General features: G+C 44.2%; 1 protein-coding gene across 1 annotated transcript in view; it reads left to right on the forward strand.

The window, feature by feature from the left end:
• LOC123755323 (basement membrane-specific heparan sulfate proteoglycan core protein) overlaps positions 1 to 21,801 on the forward strand; it is a 59,718-nt gene extending 37,917 nt beyond the window's left edge. Inside the window, exons 4-15 of the mRNA XM_069328104.1 lie at positions 925 to 1,032; positions 2,268 to 2,501; positions 3,562 to 3,713; positions 7,113 to 7,254; positions 11,974 to 12,227; positions 13,981 to 14,131; positions 14,686 to 14,831; positions 15,339 to 15,498; positions 15,633 to 15,748; positions 17,016 to 17,217; positions 19,716 to 19,979; positions 20,534 to 21,801. Of these exons, the coding sequence (XP_069184205.1) occupies positions 925 to 1,032; positions 2,268 to 2,501; positions 3,562 to 3,713; positions 7,113 to 7,254; positions 11,974 to 12,227; positions 13,981 to 14,131; positions 14,686 to 14,831; positions 15,339 to 15,498; positions 15,633 to 15,748; positions 17,016 to 17,217; positions 19,716 to 19,979; positions 20,534 to 21,801 (3,197 nt within the window). The remainder of the gene's footprint in view (positions 1 to 924; positions 1,033 to 2,267; positions 2,502 to 3,561; positions 3,714 to 7,112; positions 7,255 to 11,973; positions 12,228 to 13,980; positions 14,132 to 14,685; positions 14,832 to 15,338; positions 15,499 to 15,632; positions 15,749 to 17,015; positions 17,218 to 19,715; positions 19,980 to 20,533) is intronic.
• Positions 21,802 to 22,984: the final 1,183 nt, after the last annotated feature.

Here is a 22,984-nt window from a genome sequence, read left to right on the forward strand (position 1 = left end):
CTCGAGTACACATATTACTGGGAATTTGGAACAGGTGTTAATGAATCCAAGTGTAAACTATGTGGTATGTTAAGGTCTCACATACCCATTTTGTTCTTTATTATCCCTTGATTAATGTGTATAGAGACACTGAGATAAGGACTGTTCCTGAACAAGTAGCCTGCATGTGTCAGAACGGAAAGATTGATGATAATCTGGAGAGATACAAGAATTTAGCACCGAGATTGTAAACATTTGTTGATGTGTCTGAATGTATATTTGTAGCTTTAGTATTATTTCTGTCTTGTGTATTTGTACATAGTTATACACGCATGTGAATGTATGTTTGGTATGATATTGCCTGTGCACAAGGAAGAACAGTAATATATCGAGTGTTTTTGATGTGTGTAAATATATGAACACGTATTGAACGGTGTGAGAACAGCTTTAGCTACCTCACCCCTTTGTGTGTATTTATATGTCAATAAACTTATTTCAATTTCAATTTCAAAGTCACACTTCAGGCCACCCACACATACTCTCAAAGTCACACTTCAGCCCACCCACCCATACTCTCCAAGTCACAATTCAGCCCACCCACCCATACTCTCAAAGACAGACTTCAGCCCACCCACCCATACTCTCAAAGACACACTTCAGCCCACCCACCCATACTCTCAAAGTCACACTTCAGCCCACCCACCCATACTCTCGAAGACACACTTCAGCCCACCCACCCATACTCTCAAAGTCACACTTCAGCCCACCTACCCATACTCTCGAAGACACACTTCAGCCCACCCACCCATACTCTCAAAGTCACACTTCAGCCCACCCACCCATACTCTCAAAGTCACACTTCAGCCCACCCACCCATACTCTCGAAGACACACTTCAGCCCACCCACTTTAAAATATACAAGCAGGTCCTTGGTGGTCTCCTCAGAACTACCTGGAGATCTCCGCGTGTATAGCAGTGGAGGGACGGAGGTACTGGAGGAGGCGGCGGTGCAGGAGGGCCACCCCCTCACACTCTCCTGCACAGCTACAGGAGGTGAGGACACCGGCCCCTCTCTCCTCGAACACTATCATTGGACATCACATATCTGAAAATACGACGACGTTTTGTTCCATTCTGGCCCTGATAGTGGTCCACGACGGGCCGAAACGTCGTCTTATTTTCAGATGTGTGGGTTGGGGGGGGGGTCTTATTTTCAGCCCCGTTATTGTGACTTACTGTCTGCGTGGTATTAATGGTTCATGTGTGTTTTATAGTGACTTGTTGGTACCTTTACATACAGAAATCACAATAACGTGATGTATCAAATGAACAAATCCACAAGGGCCGTGACGAAGATTCGAACCTGCGTCCAGGAGCATCCCAGACGCTGCCTTAATCGACTGAGCTACGACATGACTACGACCTATTGACATAGCTCGAATGCATGGGCGAGTTGTGTAAAACCCTGGTTTGTGTCTCGGAGAGGCTACGGGATCCAGTAAGTTCAGTAGAACTTCGGATTCAACTCTTTTTAACCATGTCGTAGCTCAATCGATTAAGGCAGCGTCTGGGATGCTCCCGGACGCAGGTTCGAATCCTCGTCACGGCCCTTTTGGATTTGTTCATTTGTTGGTACCTGTTCCTGTTGCCCAGCTCAGAACACTCTTGAGTGGCCAGCGAGAAGCATGTCAACAATTATTCCATCAATTTTCCACCTCATTCCTGAACCAGTATTTACCCAGGTCTTTTCAGACTCTAAACGTATTCAATATGCCTCCATTATTACGTGTTTTGTATTTTTCTTTTTTTGTTAAATATATTATGTATATCCCGCTCATTTTATCGTTTCATTCATTTGTATATTCATACATATGCCACGTAAAGGCCAATAGGTCTACTGTAGTCTCCTTAATGGCTCAAAAATATGATTTGTTGTATATTTTGGAACTGTCAGACCAGCCCGTCCTCCTAAAGTTTCCCAACGTCAAGAAAACAGTCAATTTAAAGTGGTCTCTCCTAACCTAGCAGAGGACCCAAAACAGAAAACGGGACAGTACGTCACTTTCACGAGCTACTTCCATTTTGTGGCCGTATGTGACGCGTACGAGCGAAAAGCGACGTTCTTTGTAAGAGGACAGGTTGGTCAGGCAGTCTTCGATACAGTACACCACAGGGAATATAAATAGTATCACGTAACCTGACCGATTTTAGGGGCTATTCCTGCCCGTGCCACCTCTTGGGTGGCTTAATCTCCATCAATCAATCATACTGACCGATTACTACATCAGGGCAGCCCCTGCCTAACGTGACGTGGTGGTCCGGGTCCACCCTGCTGGACGCGACGACGGAGGACCGGAGCGAGGGCGCCAGGGGGTCGGAGGCCACCACGGCCTCCAGCGTCACCAACACACTGCGCCTTGCAGCCGTCACTCGCCACCACCTGGCTCACAACCTCACCTGCATGGCCGCCAACACACCTCTCATACCCCCGCTGGTCGCCTCCGTCCTTCTCACTGAGACAGGTGAGGTCATTGGCTATTAACTATCCGGTGGTTGTTGGTTTGTAGGCTCTCTCTAAATATATATATATATATCTCGCATTCTCTTAACAGTTTTAAGGGGTCACCATAACCCGTGCTACATGGAGATTTCGTTCTGAGTAGCTAAATCTAAAACAACAACAACTTAAACATTCTTGTCATAATATTTACACACATGTCTGCTTGTCTTACAGAACTTATAAGGCCCTCAGGTGATCTCAAGTCAAGTCATAAATTATTAAGAATGAACAGCACAACAGTGATTGAAATGTTGCAACTTTTTTTTTCTTTCAAAGTTTGTGTATGTGTTTTTGTGAGTTGCTCAGTTAATTGTAGCTGTTGGAACGGCCGTCAATCCCTATATTCCATTTAATCTTTTCCATTTTTTTAATTGTAATGGTTCCCGACCCATTAGACTTATATAGATATTTTTAAATCTGTGCATTGATACCTTGATTATAATCGCGTCTTGTTCAATGTTTCTTTACGTTCTTATAGTTTACGTGTGTCTAGGTTCCTTCCATAGCCTATTGTTCTGCTGATGCATAGACCTAGGCTAGCAAATATATGTACTATATTAGGCCTAAGATAGCGCATATTAGGGCTACGATTTCTTAAGACAGGTTAGGTTCTAAAGTAAAAATTTTCCATTTTTAGAATGCCATTTAGGCTAATTTAATCATACAAAGCGTGAATGCTTTGGATGAAGGGGGATCAAAAGTCCATTTTTGAACGTTTGATCAAATAGTTGCTATAAGTAACTGTATATGACCACTGTAACTGTATATATAAAAGTATTTGGCTTTATTATTGGAGGTTAGGTTGTGAGCACTACACTCTTTGCCTCTCCTTGGCTGCTGTGCTCATGGGGGCCCTCAGGGAAGCCTCCTCCGCCACACACTGCCTACAGATACGTTCTGGTAATCTAGAAAGATACATGTATCCCAAACCTTTGCGTGTGTGTGCGCGTGCGCGTGGGTGCGTGCTCCAGCCGTCCCTCTGCGTGAGAAAGAGGCACTAATCCCCAGCTCTCCTTCCGTAGACTCCCGGCTGGTGGCGCAGCTGTCGGCGCCCCCTGGCAGACTGTCGAGCGGTCGTCCCTACGACATGAGGTGTGTGTCCTCTGGTGTGAGGCCGCCCCCTACCCTCACCTGGCGGCTCCGAGGTCAACCTCTCACTCATAACATCAACGTGGTGGGTACTGGAGCACTAGCTCCCTCCTGCTCCTCCTCCTCTTGCAGCTGTGTTGCAAATTGCACTGAATTATGTTGCATTCACCCACATCCTGTCCTCTACTGCTCCCAGCCCGGTCTCTCAATTAGCCACTCCGTAAAAAATGCAACTGTTTGTACCTATCTAGAAACGCAGGGACATGAACAATCCGCCTACGAGGCGGATGCGTAGAAAAACGTCAATATTACGGAGCCGATTCCGTACAAATTACGACCTATTAGGTGAAAGAACGGGCCCGTTCTTTTAGTCTCGATCCTCGTGTGTAAAATTTTACATTATATATTATCAGAAAATATTTAGAATTTAGTAGACCTGCCTCATTTTTTATCTTGTATTATCTCTTTCCTCACACATAGTACCTCACCTCTCAGCTAGGAGGCTGCCTCACCTCTCAGCTAGGAGGCTGTCTCACCTCTCAGCTAGGAGGCTGTCTCACCTCTCAGCTAGGAGGCTGTCTCACCTCTCAGCTAGGAGGCTGCCTCACCTCTCAGCTAGGAGGCTGTCTCACCTCTCAGCTACGAGGCTGCCTCACCTCTCAGCTCGGAGGCTGCCTCACCTCTCAGCTAGGAGGCTGCCTCACCTCTCAGCTAGGAGGCTGCCTCACTCCGTTGTTTCCCTCATATAGTCTCATAAAACAGTTGAATTTATTCTCCAATTAAAAAAAACAAGTCTGTCCCGTTTGTTTCTCAGACGGGACAGAAAAATGATGGTTAGGCACGTTTCACTTCACCTAATGCTTCTATTCACCTAGAAGTAAATGTGTACCCGGGAGTTTGGCCACTGTTGTGATGTATGCTGGGGAAGGTCAGCACTTCGACCTTGGGAGGACCTCGATACAAGTACATATATATATATATATATATATATATATATATATATATATATATATATATATATATATATATATATATATATATATATATATATATATATATATATATATATATATATATATATTTTTTATTGGGGGTACCACCTCTGGTGCAAATGTAGGGACCCATAGCCTCAGAGAAGAAAATAAAGAGTACTCAGAGAAGACCTTTTGGATCCTCACTGAACACTTTGATATTTTCTTCTCCTACCACCCCTATTCTTTTGTTAAGTGTGTATATTTATCTAACTTTATTTGAAAATGTCATTACACAAAAAAAGTTACAATATTGATTACATACAGGGTACAAGGCTGCTTGTCATAAGTTGAATAGCTCCTCCAGCTCCTCAGATGGCGGGCACGAACCATGGATGCAGTGAGCATTTCCTCTCTGGATTGCCACACTAAGGCGCTGAAAAAGAAAACTGGCAGCTCTGGGGTCTCTAGTTGTTTCGATTAGCTTAGACCCCAACTCCTTTAAAAAGCTAGCAGCACTTTTACCCCAGGCACCAAGCGTCTCTGAGGCAATGGGGACAAAATTGTAGTGGTGCTCAAGGTCTCTGTATTTACGTGACTTGGCCGCTTCCCGGTGATTGGCAGCTCCTCCTGCTTGTGTAGCACTGAAGTCAACATAGGTATTGGCTAAAGTTGAAACGCAAGTGTAGTCCCACACCAACTGTCTACCATTCTTCCAGGGGTTCACCGTAATTCCGTCTGGGCGACCGACAGGCTCATCAGAGTTGCGGGACATTAGGTAACGGGGCTCTCTCTCTGCTGGACAACCGGCTGTGGTAAGGCTTCTCTTAATAATGTCATTAACCTCGCCGTGTCTTGCATGCCATCCTCCGGTCCTTTGGCAAAGAAGGCCATGCCGTCCATATCTGTCGGCCTCTGCCTCGCCGCAAATACACCTGTATTCGGTGTGGATTGGGGCAGCTAGGCGAAGAGCCACGGCAATTCGGAGGGCCTGCGGTGTGAGACGGGTGCCGGTTGCTGACATTGGGGTTGCTAATAGGAAATCACCTGCATGGGGAGCTGCTACAGCTCTAAGTCGGGCAGTGTCATGTGGTGTCGTCGCAGCTTCTAGCAAAGTTGCAGCTTCTTGGTCGGCAATGGGGCGATCCCAGCTGGATTGCTTATGGGCTTCAGAAGGCGGTGGTTGGGGTGCTGGTCCTGCGAGAGAGACCCATTTGGTTGTGCAGTCTGTGAAGCTGGGATCATGCACCCCTGCCTGTTGAACTAGGTGCTCAGGTAGGATTTCCTTCACCAGGTTGTCAGACCCCACTGAAGAGGACAGGAATGCTGGTACAGCAATTTGTGTTGCTGTGCGCACGCCAAGGCCCCCGAGTCTGACAGGAAGGGAGGCCTGTTTCCACTGTGAGTCGCTGAGGGAAAGATTGAGGGCTTTTTCTAGTGTTGATTTCAGCAAGCTGTCATACTCTTCTAATTTAATATTGTTGAAAGATGGCGAACATCTTAGAAAGTAGGTCAGCCTGGGAAGGGACAAGCATCTGGTGATGAGGTAAAGTGCATCATGAGCATCGATGTCTTCAATCCTCTCGTTCATCCTCTTCAGGTCAGTGATCTTCTTACCAAGGACCCCGTCGATGGCATTCCTTCCAAGAGGAGCACCTAGGAGTGTGCTGTCCTCAGGGTTGGTTGTATGAATGTCAGGCAAAACAACCTTTATTTGCTCTATTATGTGCTGGTTGGTGGAGGTTATTTCGCACTTGGAAGGGTTCAGGGTGAGGCCTAGGCTTGCTCCTTGCTCCTGGATTATTCTTATGTCGTCCAAGAGTGAGGCTGGGGAGCCGGCTAGAGTACCATCATCCAAAAACCAAATGTTGAGCTCACTGGACAGGTTATCGGTGACTTCCTTGATAACTAGGCAGAACAGAAAAGGAGCAAGGGGGTCACCTTGTTGGACACCTTCTTGTGATTCAATTTCATGTTCCCCAAAAAGCAGGGTTAGATTCTTGCTGTAGCATGAGTTTACAAACGGGTAGAGGGAAGGAAAAAGGCGATGAACTGCACTGAGTACTGCATCCCTTCTAACCAGATTGAAAGCATTTTTGAAGTCCAGCTTTATCAGGGCTTTTTCATTCGTAATGTTGGCAATGTAGGCTCTAGCTGCATGAGCCGCTGCCTCACACCCTTGGGGAATGCCAAGGGTGCCCTGTATATATATATATATATATATATATATATATATATATATATATATATATATATATATATATATATATATATATATATATATATATATATATATTATATGTTTAACGGTGTTGACTTTCAAGAGTTAATTTAACATTTAATATTAGCTCCTCACAAAAAAACAAACTGTATCTAACTAGGCTTTAACCCATACATATTCCCGTCATATAATACTGCTCTGTATCTGATCTCATCATCAACTTCGGCAGATTTATAACTAATCCATAGGGTTTCCGGCCCCTCTTCTTCTTCATACCTGTCCTGTACAGCAGAGCTTGGGCGAGGATTCTGCTGTGTCTCTCCTGCGGCTGGTGGCGTCTGCTGGCGACGACGGCAGTCTGCTAGAGTGTCAGGCTGCTGCCCCAACTCTGCCTCACCTCACAGCCTCGGATTCCACCAGACTCTCAGTGCATTGTGAGTGCATCCGAGGGGACTTGCAGCCCCCCTCACTGCACACTGCTGCGTATTCAGCTTACAGCTTGAAGGGATCTGGGAAGCTTTAGAGTGTTCAGAATGCTTTAGGAAAGTGACTAAAAGAGTTGACCAGACCACACACTAGAAGGTGAAGGGACGACGATGTTTCGGTCCGTCCTGGACCATTCTCAAGTCGATTGAGACTTGAGAATGGTCCAGGACGGACAGAAACGTTGTCGTCCCTTCACCTTCTAGTGTGTGGTCTGGTCAACATACTTTAGCCACGTTATTGTGACTCATCGCCTGATTAAAAGAGTTTATAGTGTGTTGGCAGCGAATGAATACTCACTTCTCCTTCTATTATTATGTATAATCTTGCTCATATTATTATGTATATCCTCGCTTACACGAACATAATTACCTAAACACTATCAAATTACTTATTTTTTGTGTAATCAAACCTTGACAATCTCTATCAATCTGAAGCATTAACGCTATAGCAGACAGTGGGCCAGTTCCCTCCCGCGGTGCTCTGCACTCTGAATGTTGGTACTGATTTTGTAATTGTGTGTGTGACTGTTTTATAAAAAGTTGCTGCGTAAATGTATTCAACACTGGTACCCTTAATAATTTAATGTTTTTAAAATGCTACATGTATATTTTTTTAACAAACTGATGGTGTTGAAAAGATTATGTATACATTATATATATATATATATATATATATATATATATATATATATATATATATATATATATATATATATATATATATATATATATATATATATATATATATATATATATATATAATGTATACATAATCTTTTCAACATCATCAGTTTGTTAAAAAATATACATGTAGCATTTTATAAACATTAAATTAAAATTTAAAACAATAGATTTTCATGAAAAACTCTCCAGATACCAAGCAGAACGCCTTAAAGAAGACCAACGTCGTCTATGCCTTTAAATTCCCACTTGGGGACTGTAAGCCCCAAAGAACTCAGTATATAGGCAAGACAATAACGTCTCTTTCCATGAGATTAACAATGCATAAGCAACAGGGCTCCATCAAGGAACATATAATCTCTTCTCACAACCAGACCATCACCAGAGAAATCTTAACAAACAACACAGAAATCATCGATAGGTACAGTGATAGCAGGCAGCTTGACATCAGCGAGGCACCACATATCAAAAAGTCTTGATTGGTGGTGTTGACCACCAAAACTTTTTCTTCTGTATTCTAGTTTTGGCATATATAATGCCTCTAACCTCTCTTCGTAGCTCTTGTCCTTCAGTTCTGGGAGCCACTTAGTGGCATGTCTTTGCACCTTTTCCAGTTTGTTGATGTGCTTCTTAAGATATGGGCACCATACAACCGCTGCATATTCCAACTTTGGTCTAACAAAAGTCATGAACAATTTCTTTAGTATATCGCCATCCATGTATTTAAAAGTAATTCTGAAGTTAGAAAGCATGGCATAGGCTCCTCGCACAATACTCTTTATGTGGTCCTCAGGTGATAGTTTTCTATCTAGAACCACCCCTAGATCTCTTTCTTTATCAGACTTCTTTAAAGATTTCTCACATAATATATAGGTTGTGTGGGGTCTATGTTCTCCTATTCCACATTCCCTAACATGGCATTTATTTACATTAAATTCCATTTGCCAAGTGGTGCTCCATATACTTATTTTGTCCAGGTCTTCTTGAAGGGCATGACAATCATCTAATCTAAGTTTCTTATCTTCCCTAGTATCTTAGCATTATCAGCAAACATGTTCATATAATTCTGTATTCCATCTGGTTGTCTACATTTATGTAGACAACCAGATGGAATACAGAATTATATGTAGACAATGGACATCACTGGTGCAAGAACTGGACCCTGTGGTACTCCACTTGTGACATTTCTCCAGTCCGATACATTCCTCTGATTACTTCCTTCATTTTTCTATCAGTCAAGAAATTTTTCATCCATGTTAGCAGCTTACCTGTCACCCCTCCAATGTGTTCCAGTTTCCAAAACAACCTCTTATGAGAAACTCTGTCGAAAGCCTTTTTTAGGTCCAGATAGATGCAACCAACCCAACCATCCCTTTCCTGTAAAATCTCTGTGGCTCGATCATAGAAACTGAGTGAATTTGTTACACAGGATCTTCCAGATCAAAAACCATACTGACGATTTGATATTATATCGTTTGTCTCCAGGTGTTCTACCCATTTATTTTTTATTATTTTCCCAATATTTTGACTATTGCACTTGTCAACGATACAGGTTTATAATTGAGGGGGTCTTCCCTGCTGCTACTTTTGTAGATTGCAACTATGTTAGCCTTTTTCCACGCGTCTGCTACGACTCCTGTACACAGGGATGTCTGAAAAATCAAGTGAAGTGGAAAGCTGAGCTCAGATGCACATTCTCTCAGAACCCATGGTGAAACTCCATCTGGGCCAACTGCTTTATTCTTACTTAGCTCCTTGAGCATGTTTTCCACTTCGTCTCTAGACACCTCTATGTGCTCTATGTGTTTCTCTGGAATTCTTTTTGTGTCTGGTTCTCTGAAGATTTCATTTTGTACAAACACACTTTGGAACTTTTCGTTAAATGTTTCACACATTTCCTTTTCATTTTCGGTGAATCTGTTTCCCATTTTCAACCTCTGGATATTGTCCTTTACCTGTAATTTGCTGTTTATGAATTTGTAGAATAGACCTGGGTTCTGTTTTGCATTTGTCTGCTATCCCTTTTTCAAAATTTCTTTCTGCCTCTCTCTCCTTACAGCTGTGTAGTTATTTCTCGCATCTTTGTATCGCTGGTATGTTTGGGGGTTTGGCCTCTTTCTATATTGATTCCATTTTTGTGTCTTTTGGTCTCTGGCCCTCTCGCAATTTCTGTTGAACCAATCCTGATTTTTGGCCCCTGCAACTCTGGTTAAGTATGAATGTTTGTGTGTCTTCATCGTATATTTTGCAAAATTTGGCATACATCTCATTTACTTCCCTGCCTAGCAACAAGTCTGTCAGATTACACTCATTAATTTTTTTTCGAAGTTCCCCATAGTGTTCTCTCTTGATATCGAGTTTGACAACTTTTTCAATGTCCCCATTTTATTCTAAATGATATCTTTAAGCATATTTAATGTCTAACATGACATGATCACTCTTTCCCAAGGGAGGAAGGTACTGGATGTCAAATATCTCTTCTTCTTTCCTGGTGAATACTAGATCCAGTACTGACGGTACATTTCCTTCCCTCATTCTTGTGGCCTGCTTGACGTCTTTATACAAGAATGTCTCCAGAATGAAGTTTACAAATCTGCATGTCCAAAAGTCCTACGTTCTTGCTTCATAGGCCTCCCAGTCTATTGCTTTAAAGTTGAAGTCCCTCAGTATCAACAGTCATGATTTATCTTTATCTGCATGTACTATAATTTCTCTCATGATCATTATGAGGCCCTATCGTTTGTCATCCAGTTCTACCTTTGTCCATGTGTTGCTTGCTGGTGGGCTGTAGGCATTTACAGTTATCAGTTTATTATCCTGATTCCAGACCAGCAATGCCATTATGTCAACTTCTCGAGGATTTTTTAGTATTAACTCTCTTACCTTCAGGTGTTCTTTCACCAGCACAGCCACTCCTCACTTCCTAGTTGTCCTGTCACGTCTCCAAACTGAGTAGCCTCCTGGGAACACGACTTCATTTAAAATATTTCTTTCAAATTTCGTCTCTGATAATGCGACAATATCTGGGACCTTAAGCTGAATTATATCTCGCAACTCCAATTTTTTTTATCTAACTCCATCTATGTTGGCATATACAATTTTCAGGAACTTGTTCCCTTTCCCTTTGTTCTTTACTCCCTCTTCCACTAATGATTATGTTGCCTTGTTTTTATGTACCATTTCACAAGCTTTCCAGTCCCTGACATTTTGTAGAAAAAAGAATGTTTTCATTTCTATTACCATTTAGACGTTTTGCTTCAATGAGGTTCATTTTCAGCTTTTCTCTGTCCTCCTTTGAGAGGTCTTGTCTTATTGACCAATGTTTGCCAACCTCATCACTCTGCAATTTCCTGTGTGTGTGTGTGTAATTACCTAAGTGTAATTACCTAAGTGTAGTTACAGGATGAGAGCTACGCTCGTGGTGTCCCGTCTTCCCAGCACTCTTTGTCATATAACAAAGTGTGTGTGTGTGTGTGTGTGTGTGTGTGTGTGTGTGTGTGTAATTACCTAAGTGTAATTACCTAAGTGTAGTTACAGGATGAGAGCTACGCTCGTGGTGTCCCGTCTTCCCAGCACTCTTTGTCATATAACGCTTTGAAACTACTGACGGTCTTGGCCTCCACCACCTTCTCACTTAACTTGTTCCAACCGTCTACCACTCTATTTGCGAAGGTGAATTTTCTTATATTTCTTCGGCATCTGTGTTTAGCTAGTTTAAATCTATGGCCTCTTGTTCTTGAAGTTCCAGGTCTCAGGAAGTCTTTGTGTGTGTGCGTGTGCGTGTCTGTGTGTTTGCGGCTCTCTGCTTTGATCATAATTAATGTCTATATTTTTAGTATACATATTTGCTCATGTATAGATAACGTATTTTGAGACAGCCAATTATGTCGGAATACTTTTGAACTTCATAAAGGCATAGTTTACAATATATAAAAAAAATATATTTCCGTGTTACGTAAGCCTATTGAAAGTATAAATATACTTCAGATGTTCCCGAGGCAAGTATCAGCATCGCAGGGATGGCTGGTCGGCTGGGAACTGAGGTGGGTGGTGGAGCTGAGGTGGGCGGCGGAGCTGAGGTGGGCGGCGGAGCTGAGGTGGGCGGCGGAGCTGAGGTGGGCGGCGGAACTGAGGTGGGCGGCAGTGCGCTGGGCGGTCAACTGAGACAGGGTGACTCTGTCACCCTAATCTGCACCGCGCGCGCCAACCCTCCCGCCTACAACGTCACCTTCTTGTTCAATGTGAGTCGACGGAGTGGTAGGTAATACATAATAGAATTTAAATATTCCTCGTCTATTATATAATTAATAATGCATTATATATCATGAGGGGTAAACGGCATGCCGCCACACTCCAGCAGTCACATTGCTGCAGACAGTGTTCATATATTCACTATATTTCCCCCCTTGCGTTTAGGAATACCCCCCCCCCCAACTCCCCTGCCTCAGTGGTAAGGCATTCGCCCCGCGTTTCCGAGCGATTTGACCTAGGTTCGTATCCTGGCCGGGATGGATTGAGTAGGAGCCAATCCTGAACTGTATGGCTCTCTTCACCCAGCAGTGATTGGGTATCTGGTTGTTAAAAGATTGACGGAAACAAACTTTTTTGTTGCGTTTTTACCATTTCTCTGATCTTGACACCATTAAACTGAACAAGGGAATCAAATAGCCTTTCAAGCGATGCTAATTTGATCAACTTTTAATATTTTTCCTACATGGTCTCACCCCATCAACTCTTCATGTTTCATGCCTTTTATATCCAGCTGCTTTACCTATCTTGCATTATCTTGGAACTCTAAGAGTAAAGGGAGACAGGATTGAATTATATAAATAGATGAAAGTGAGTAACAAAAGGGGGATATAAAGAGGGGTTTAAATATATACACACAAAAATAGGAGACGAAACAGTGGATATAAATTGGATAAGTTTAGATTCAGTAAAGACCTGGGTAAATACTGGCTTGGAAACAGGGTTATTGGTTTATGGGACACATTATCGGATTAGCGTAATAGACTTAGGAACACACCTGAGTGTGTCAAGCGTAGGTTAGACATATATGAATGAGTTTGGGTGAATATAAATAATAGCGACCACATATGGGGTAATAGGAGCTGCCACATATAGGCTAATGGGAGCTGCCACATATGGGCCAATAGGAGCTGCCACATATGGGCTAATAGGAACTACCACATATGGGCCAATAGGCCTTCTTATGACTGATCATATTTTTTCACTCATGTTTACAAACTTTTATCCCCTTAGCAGTCAGTTGCTGTTGTTGTTGTTCCCATAGTGGCGTGTGTTTCCTCGCCTTGAATATCTCTCTCCAGGATTTTCCTAATGAAGTTCTTGTATTCCTTTGACATTATTTCCCTCATGCGATATATATATATGTGTGTGTGTGTGTGTGTGTGTGTGTGTGTGTGTGTGTGTGTGTGTGTGTGTGTGTGTGTGTGTGTGTGTGTGTGTGTGTGGTCACCTAAGTTGTACAAACATCCTCACAAACCAAGTCTTATATATAGATAAGACATTAGGGCCGAATTTTTGCCTCTTAACAGGGAAGTATATAAGACAATATCCTGCCAGGAATAACGAATAATTCTTAACGCAACTTAAAAGCAACCTAACTCCGAGAATCTCACTGTCTCGTTTCTGTCTGAAGGCGCCGTCAAACTCGTGTTCATTAGTGATAATTGTCTCAAGGGGATTGTTTTCTTAAAGTCCTAAATATAGTCTAAAACTTAAGTAAACTCCCTGTGTATATACACCTAAAGGTTTAATACACTTTCAGGTGTGTGTATATATATATGAGAATGGCATGATCAATGAAAATCCTTTTCAGGCAATTTAGTGACTAGTGATTAACTTTCGTACATATAATTAATGCCAATTTGAAAGGTAAAAGTGTATGGAGTGATGTTATTGCTGCAATCGCGTACCCCAGCTGAGTATACGAGGTTCCTGGTGAGCTCACTGTTCTCCTGTCCACGACAGGGGCGTCTTCTCGACAGAGACCAGGTGATCAGAGACGGGAGGAGCCTCACCTTGAAGCACCTGACCCACAGGGACGCCGGCCTCTACACCTGCCTCGCCTCCAACCCTGAAGGGGACGGTCAGAGCAACGCCGTGGCTCTGCACATTGCCTGTGAGTTACGGGTTTAGTATTGAACTTTCCGGAAGTTGTTGGGGGTCTTTTAGCCCGTGCTTCTTGTTGACTTGCAGCCTGTTCTCCCCAAGAATCTGTCTTCCGCTACTAAGAACGTGTATTACGTCACCTAAGAACATGTTTATTACCTGTTGACCAATCCACACACTAGAAAATGGAGGGACGACGACGTTTCGTTCCGTCCTGGACCATTCTCAAGTCGATTGTGAGAATGGTCCAGGACGGACCGAAACGTCGTCGTCCGTTCATTTTCTAGAGTGTGGATTGGTCAACATACTTCAGCCACGTTATTGTGACTCATCGTCTGCATGTTTATTACCTCACTAAGAATGTCTAAAGCCACTTTAAGAACATGTCTACGCCACTAAGAAAGTCTTACGTCCCTAAGATCATGTCTTATGCCACTAAGAACATACCTCACGCCCGTAAAGATCATACCCGAACTCACGCACAACACACTTGGCGATTCGTTCACAATTACGCCAAACACAAAATAGGGTCTCTGACGTCAATGGAGTCTCTACCCGTAACAGACTCGCCGGTGTGTGAGTGGGACGAACCCGTGGAGATGCTGGCGGTGGCGGGGGAGGAGCTGGAGATGGAGTGCCGCGTCGCAGCATCACCGCCGCAAGTGACCTTTAACTGGGAGAGTATAACCTACCTCTCTAACATGCATGAGGTAAAGAGCTGTTGAAAGGTGGTGCGTCTCTCTCTCTCTCTCTCTCTCTCTCTCTCTCTCTCTCTCTCTCTCTCTCTCTCTCTCTCTCTCTCTCTCTCTCTCTCTCTCTCTCTCTCTCTCTCTCTCTCTCTCTCTCTCTCTGTATCTCTCTCTCTCTCTCTCTCTCTCTCTCTCTCTCTCTCTCTCTCTCTCTCTCTCTCTCTCTCTCTCTCTCTCTCTCTCTCTCTCTCTCTCTCTCTCTTTTTTTTTGCCTAGGGGGGGGGAAGGTGGGATAGGATGGGGGGTTAGTAAACATTGACTATACCTGGGCATGGTCGTTCTTTTCAGACGTCAACTATACAGTGGTTTTGGTCTAATCAGAAGCGCAAGAATCTAGGCAATCCACCTAATGTATTTAACGCCATATTCCAGAAGGTTCTTGTTTTAACCCCATATTCCAGGCACTTCTTATTGATGCAAGTCGATATTCCAAAATTTTATTGTTGTTGATGAGATTGCATCTTGCAGGAAGTTCGAGGAGCTCTGCGTCACAAGGACAAGGGCCTGACGTCAGTAGGGTGGGTGACGTCTAGTAACGTCAGCGGCGTCAGTCAGCGAGCCGAGTGTCAGCCCAGCAACGTGATAGGCCCTTCCGACCAGCCCTGTGTCTTCACCATTCTTCTTATTGGTCAGTTTTACCAACTTGCTAGTTCCCCCTTTCGTTCACTGTCTTGTTTTCGCAATCAGTCCCCCCCACACACACACACACACATACACACGCACGCACGCGCCTAAAATTATCTTTTCTTTCTCAACCCACAGGACAGCCAAGCACACTGATTGGCTGCTATTACCATGACGTGACGACGGACTCTGCTAGTGTCACCTGTTCCCCTGGCTCCGCATCCAGTCACCTTCCTGAGTCCTACCATCTTGAGGTGAGGCACTGAGGTGAGAGGCTGAGGTGAGGCACTGACGTGAGAGGCTGAGGTGAGAGGCTGAGGTGAGGCACTGACGTGAGAGGCTGAGGTGAGGCACTGAGGTGAGGCAGGCAAGAACAAGCACATATTGAACAACACATCATTGGAGGAGAGAAGAAACGTGTGAGATATGATCCCGACTTACAAAATTTGTAGGGAAATTGACAAATTAGAAACCTGGCATTGGTGCGTCTTGTACGCCAGGAAATATGGTAAGTACTCAATGGACACAAAAGGTAGAGTAATTATCAGGAGAAAGCACTTAGACTATATAGCCTATAAAGACTATATAGTACTTGAGAGGAATATGAAAACAAGGATCTTGAATATGAAGGAGTGAAGGAACGATGCCAGACCATTTGGACCATCAGTGATCGAACGCCGCCCTGCAAGAATCGAAGCCGTCACTGTGCCAACCAGTCAAAGCGGTTGGGTCCAGGGAAAGCGCCAAGCCTTTACGACTATATAGCACTGGGTCAGGATAAGGATTTGGGATGGGACGAGGGGAAGGAATGATGCCAAACCACTTGTGGACGGTCGGGGATTGAACGCCGACCTGCATGAAGCCAGACCGTCGCTCTACCGTCCAGCCCATCATACTCTAGGAGGTGCAATACATAAGGAAATGGAACTGGGTAATGGTGCCAGACGCCCTAAACAAATCCAAATGTGAATTAGCCAGGGGCAAGATTCACGAAGTAGTTACGCAAGTACTTACGAACCTGTACATCTTTTTTCAATCTTTGGAAGCTTTGTTTACAATTATTAAACAGTTAATGAGCTCCGAAGCACCAGGAGGCTGTTTATAACAATAATAACAGTTAATTGGGAAGTTTTCATGCTTGTAAACTGTTTAATAGATGTAACCAAAACCGTCAAAGATTGGGGAAAGATGTACACGTTCGTAAGTACTTGCGTAACTGTTTCGTGAATCTGGCCCCTGAACGAGAAGGTTTAGGGAAGACGCTCATCAATCTGTTACAAGACTCAGAGATGGTGTCCATAAGCTGTAGCTGAACTCCCGCAAGCAAAGCTAGGCTACACCAACATACAAGCAAATATAATATAATATGTAAGATATATTAGAGTGAAGAGGTAGGGAAATGTTTTAGCAGAGGGCAGGTGTTTCAGATCTGGGACGAAGGAGGTGGTAGCAGGTGTACATTGATACAGGTGTGCGAGGAGACGGAGATGTGCAATATAATCCCTAAATTACATATTACAGGTGCGCGAGGGGACGGAGGTGGTGGCCGTGTACAACAGCAGTGAGCCCAAGTTCAACGTGACGTCTCTGGCCCCGAGCCGGGACTACGTGCTGGCCATGTACGCAAGCCACACTAAGGGTCGGGGTAACCAGACCACACTACTGATGAAGACCCACACCCCCAAGGCTGAGCAAGTGGCTCCCGAGGGGGTACCCGTCAACGGTGAGTGGTCATGGGGGTTGACAGGGGGGCCTAGGGGTTGACAGAGGGCCAAGGGGTTGACAGGGGGGCCTGGGGGTTGACAGGGGGCCTGGGTGGATGACAGGGGGCCTGGGGGGATGACAGGGATGGCCTGGGGGTTGACAGGGATGGCCTGGGGGTTGACAGGGGGGCCTGGGGGGTTGACAGGGGGCCTGGGGGTTGGTTGCACTTACCTGTCACTATTTAACTATTGGTGTCTAGGGAGGAAGGAGGTCTAGCTCTGTATGCCCCCTCTACTAGCCTTGTTGTACCTGGTGCATAATAACTTAACTATCCTAATGTTGTAATTCCTTGTCGTATCTAGCATTACATTTGTGGCTGGAGGTGGCTTCCACAACTGCTTCTTTCAGTGTATTCCACTTGTTGACTACCCCGTGCAGGGTATGAGTCTTTCCTTCGACTCATTTGCATCTCCAGCTTCCACTTATGTCCTGCTTTCTCTCAGTTTAAAGTTAGGCTGCCCTTGTCCACCTTGTCTATTCCCCATCAGTATCTTGAATGTTGTGATCATATCCTGTCTGTTTCTTCTTTCCTCTAGGGTTGTGAGATCTAATTCCATTAGATTGTCCTCATAGCTTAAACCTCTTAGCTCTGGCACCAATCTTGTTGCAAACCTCTGGTTTTATGCGTTGCATGAAAACCAGAGGCTTCTATACAAAACGTAAAACCAAATTGTGAAGCTTAAAACCTAAATCTTGTGAAGGTTTACCTTGTAATACTGAAACCTGAAAACTTGTAAACTCGGTGTTATGCTTTACAAGATGTGAATTCCATGCTGGTATTGCATATTCCAGTATTGGTCTAACATATCCTGTGTAGATTGCTTTAAATGAGTCCTGCTTTCGGTTTCTAAATAATGTTCTAATTTTTCGTAGTGTTCCATATATTGCAGATGTTGCCCTATTTGTGTGTGCCTCTGATATTAATGTTATAATTTTATCCATTCCTAAATCTTCTCTGTTTCCAGTTCCTGTAGTTCTTTCCCCTTATGGTGTAGATGCCCTATGGTCTGCTGTCTGCCTTTCCTACTTTCATTACCTTTCTCTTGTTGGGATTTAATTCCAGTAGCCATTTGCTTGCCCACTTCTGGAGTTTGTCAAAGGCCTCCTGTAACGTCCTGCAGTCCTCTATTTTTGCATTCCTCGTCAGCTGTGTGTCATCTGAAAACATTGATATGTATAAGCTCACTCTCTCGGGTAGGTCGTTCATATAAAGTAGGAGCAGTAGTGAATGAACCTTGTGGGAATTCACTTATTACATTCCTCCAGCTTGTGACCTCCTCTCTCTGACTATGATTATTTGCTTTCTATCCTTTAGGATAGAAAGGCCACTGAGGCCACTCCAAACCAGGCCGACACCAGAGCGCAACTCCACAGTCTCCTGACACTGATAGATGCCTACTACTACTATCCTTTAGGTACTCCCTTACTCAGTTTGGTGTTTTCCCAGTTACCCCAGCCTCCTTCTCCCTCTTGTACACCAGTCTTTCTTGAGAATCAGTGTCAAATGCTTTTTGACACTAGGAAAAAGTCTACCCAGCCATTTCTTTCTTGGCTTTTTAGTAACCCTGTCATAGACCCCAATGAAATTTGTCAGGCATGATTTTCTTTCTCAGAAGGGGCAACATACATTTGCTCCTTTCGAAAGGGCAAATGCATGTTGCCCCTTTCATTACAAAGTTCTTTATATTTTTCCACGCTTTCTTTTACCCTTTAGCTTCCCTGCATTGCTTGTTGTGCCAGGGGTTTACTTCACCTTTCTCCTTCACCCCCTTGAGTGGTATGAACTTCTCCGTTGTATCTGGATATTTCCATTCTACGCTCCCAGTTCTCTTTCCCCTTGAACTTCACACAGAGAGCCCCTCACCTTAATGTTGTCCCTATGTCTGTAATCTTTCATCGCTCTTAACATATTTCTTTGTCTGACCAACTTCTTCAGCTGCAGTAGGTACTCGAGCAGGGTAACGCAGTGGTCACTAGCTCCCAGAGGGACCTTATATTCTATTTTTACAACAGCTTCCTTGTTTTGGGAAAAAACAAGGTTGTTAGTGTTGCTGGAATGTCTTCTCTTCTTACTCCTGTTGGTTCTGGAATATGCTACTATGTCTACCAGTTTTGCCGTCTTTGTTTTAACATCTACATGTGGGTCCTTATTTATCTTGGGGACTATTTAAGCTTCCTCACGCTTGTAGGCTCAGCACAACACACTGGGATTTCAAGGAAAACTGTACCCAAGATACATCACGAGAGATGACAGGTGTTTGTTGGTCTTGGAACTTGGTCAACCATGTGGAAGCATGTAAATTCCAAGACCAAGCAACCAGCATGGTCCAAGTGGTTAGGTACCGTTCCTTCCCTCCGTCCTATCCCTGATCCCAGTTCACATGTTCCTTACAAGTGCAAAATAAGCACACTGGCTTAGGACTTTATCTTATCATTATGATTGTATATTTTAAGCAGTGTTGAGCACCGGGGATGGATCAGCCAGCCCGACCATGCCTCCGTGGACCAGAAAGTGGGTACCGGCAAGTGTGGTGGTGGGCGTGGTGGTGGGGATTGTGGTTGGCGTGGCGGTTGTTGCTGCGGGCGTGGCGACCTGCCGCGCACGTCAGGCTTTCGGCAGCCCCTTCTCCAGCCGGACCCACCAACAGGCATCACAGGACCCACTGTTGGAGTTGCCGCAGGGTGGCCTGTATCAGGCCTGCACCACGCAGCATTCCTGCGGTAGGTACAGTATGGCACCACACAGCATTCCTGCGGTAGGTACAGTGTGGCACCACACAGCATTCCTACTTTAGTCACAGTGTCGCACCACACAGCATTCTTGCGGTAGTACATTGCGGCGTCACGCAGCGTTATTAGTTTTCATTCCACAAATACAGCTACTGTAGATAAGCTGCTCTCCGTGTTAAGCGTAAACAGTATCTCTACAAATTTTATGATTTCTTACCAGTAGCTTTCATTGCCTGAGTTATTAAATTTTCTTCTATTCCAAGACAAGTTTATGTGTCCTCAGTTACACAGGAGAGGTCCTGAGGTCGTCCAGCACTTCCCCGACTTCTTTCATCAAAACCAGTTCACATTCCACCCTTATTTTCTCTTCACTGACTTTATTTGTTGAACCATTAATTGACTGGTTTTAAGTTCAGCAGCCATTATTGAAAACAGCTCTGGAGTGTATATTCAGATGCGCCTGTATGATCGAGTTTTGTGTATATAAATGTAATTTTTGAACAACAGTTCCTCGAGCTTTAATCATACTACTCTTCTTCTGCTAGAGCTACTGACGACGTTCACTCCGGGGCCTGTGGTGGTGACGCAAGCGACACCTGGAAGGCCATCGCGAAGACTGTCCAGCCACATCCATCAGGGGCCTGGCTCCAGAGTTACCTGCAGCAGAGGGGGTCCCGTGCACCTGCTAGAGGTAGAAGCGGATAGTATCGCAACCCCGACCGTGAAGATCGAGTCGCCTTCCAAATTGCCGGGTTTGAAAGATGACGGCCTGAATCTTCGCTACTTGCTGCCTCTGTCTCCTCATTTTGAACACTTCCAGCGTTCCAGGAGAGCATCTGATGACAGACCACAGACTGACTCACAGCACCAGTTATTATTTCATAAAAACGATTATTGCCAGGCTTATTTACCATCCCAGGGATCTTCCCGGCTTCAGCCTCTGGCAGCATATCATCCACAGCAACAAATACACACTGTAACTGTCCCTCACACTATACCAAACATTCAGCTCATTCCACATCTCTCCACTGTAAGCGTGCCTCACACTACCACCCAACATTATGCCGTCGCCACCCATTGCTCTGCTTCTAAAGCTCACACTACCACTCAGCCGCAAACTGCAACACTGCAGACTACACAGCTGCAGTGCCGAGCTGTGCCCAGATCACAAACTTTTTCCGCTCCACAAGTCACAACTTTTCTACAGGCTTCCACACATCCCAAAGCCACAACTTCCTCCAAGGCTTCTACACATCCCAAAGCCACAACTTCCTCGCAGGCTTCCACACATCCCAAAACCACAACTCACCAACCGGCCACCACTATCCAAGAAGCAACCACGATACCTCAAGCCAATGAACCCCCACATGAGGGCCACCATCCACACAACTCCCATTTAAGCTTGGAAACACCTCTGGCATGTTCAGCATCTCTCCTAAATAACCCCAGGCCGAAAATACCTCCTGATCTTCAGTACTCCCCAGGGCTCCAGAGACGCCGTATTCCCAGGTTCCAGGTGAGTGAACCTGAGGAAAGTTCACCTGTCTCACGCTTGTGCTCACAGTTTGTCTCACTCGTTGAACCCAGCCCACACCTGGACCGCAGATCTCACCTGGACCCCAGAACTCACCTGGACCCCAGAACTCACCTGGACCCCAGCCCTCAACTGGACCCCTGTCGTCACATTGAGTCATCCTCAACACACCAAGACCCAACTACACCTGACAACACTTCAATAAACTTTTTTTCAATTTTTCGGTATCTTGGTTCTTCATTATCCCTCATCCTATTGAAATATCTGAATAATGACTAACTACAGATATCTGTTATCTTTAATATCTTATGTAAAAAGATAACCTATCCGGAAGTAACCATCAGAGAATTATTTGGCGATGGACTGTTGAACGAAGGAATATATTATGTTTACCTTGTGATCTAAGCGCATTGGCTTTCTGTATAATCATTATCAACATCATCCTTTTTATCTTTTTCCATAGGGGCCTTTACATTTGCCCGCAATAGATGCTTGAACAATTTACAAACAGGATTTTCCCTAGTCATGGCGGCTTTGTTTACATTTATTAAACAGTTTACGAGATTTTACAATTCACAATCCAAGACTATTGTTAAATACAACCTCGCAGCGCCACGGAGTTCATACACTGTTTAATAAATGTAAACAAAGTTGGCATGATTGGTGGAAGATGTCCAGGTGTCATTAATGGGGCCAAACACCGGGAACAAACGGCACAATACTTCAATAGATCATCAATAATACTATTGCCACGTTCCGTCACAGACCAGGAATAGGCTGCCCCGAGCCAGTTGCCTTGGACACATGTCAATAATTAGCTTAGTGCTTCCACTCACGCACGGTCGCTGCCATCTCTTGTGAACTGTTCAATTCACGCTTCCTTTCACACTCGTGTGATGATATTTTGGTTGGTTTTACTTTCTTCGTGCTCTGAAATTCTTGTTCTACTTACAGTTGTTCGATCTTACATCTGATCTGTTCAGAATGATGTGAAATTTTGCTTCCCAATCTCTTGAATCGTCAATCTGATTCATCTGACATTCCATTTTATACTAGTCTCGGTATCCTTAATAATATATAGCATTTTTTTAATATTCCGTGAAATAAACGATGCTATTTCGTCATCAGGACTTAGTGCCTTCATTCCATAATTGTACGCTCAGTTCACCCAACGTGACTGATCTACCATTACAAATTTTAGACAAAAGCACACATACTTCACTGTGGCTACTGGCTGTAACATGCAATATATTAATATTAACGAATATCTATATCAAATGGAATGTCTGACTGTTCAGAATAGGAGGCCAGACGGTTAGGGCTAGGCTCGCCCAACTTTCCAAAATAATACATATTGGGTGTGAGAGATCAGTTTGGTGTCGGTACGACTGCTATCCTTCAAGAAATATCGACATGTATATAGCGACCCCTAGCGGTTTTTATGAAGTCTGAAATAGGGGAT

The sequence above is a fragment of the Procambarus clarkii genome, chromosome 20 (genome assembly GCF_040958095.1).
Source record: "Procambarus clarkii isolate CNS0578487 chromosome 20, FALCON_Pclarkii_2.0, whole genome shotgun sequence".
Taxonomy (NCBI): Eukaryota; Metazoa; Arthropoda; class Malacostraca; order Decapoda; family Cambaridae; genus Procambarus; species Procambarus clarkii.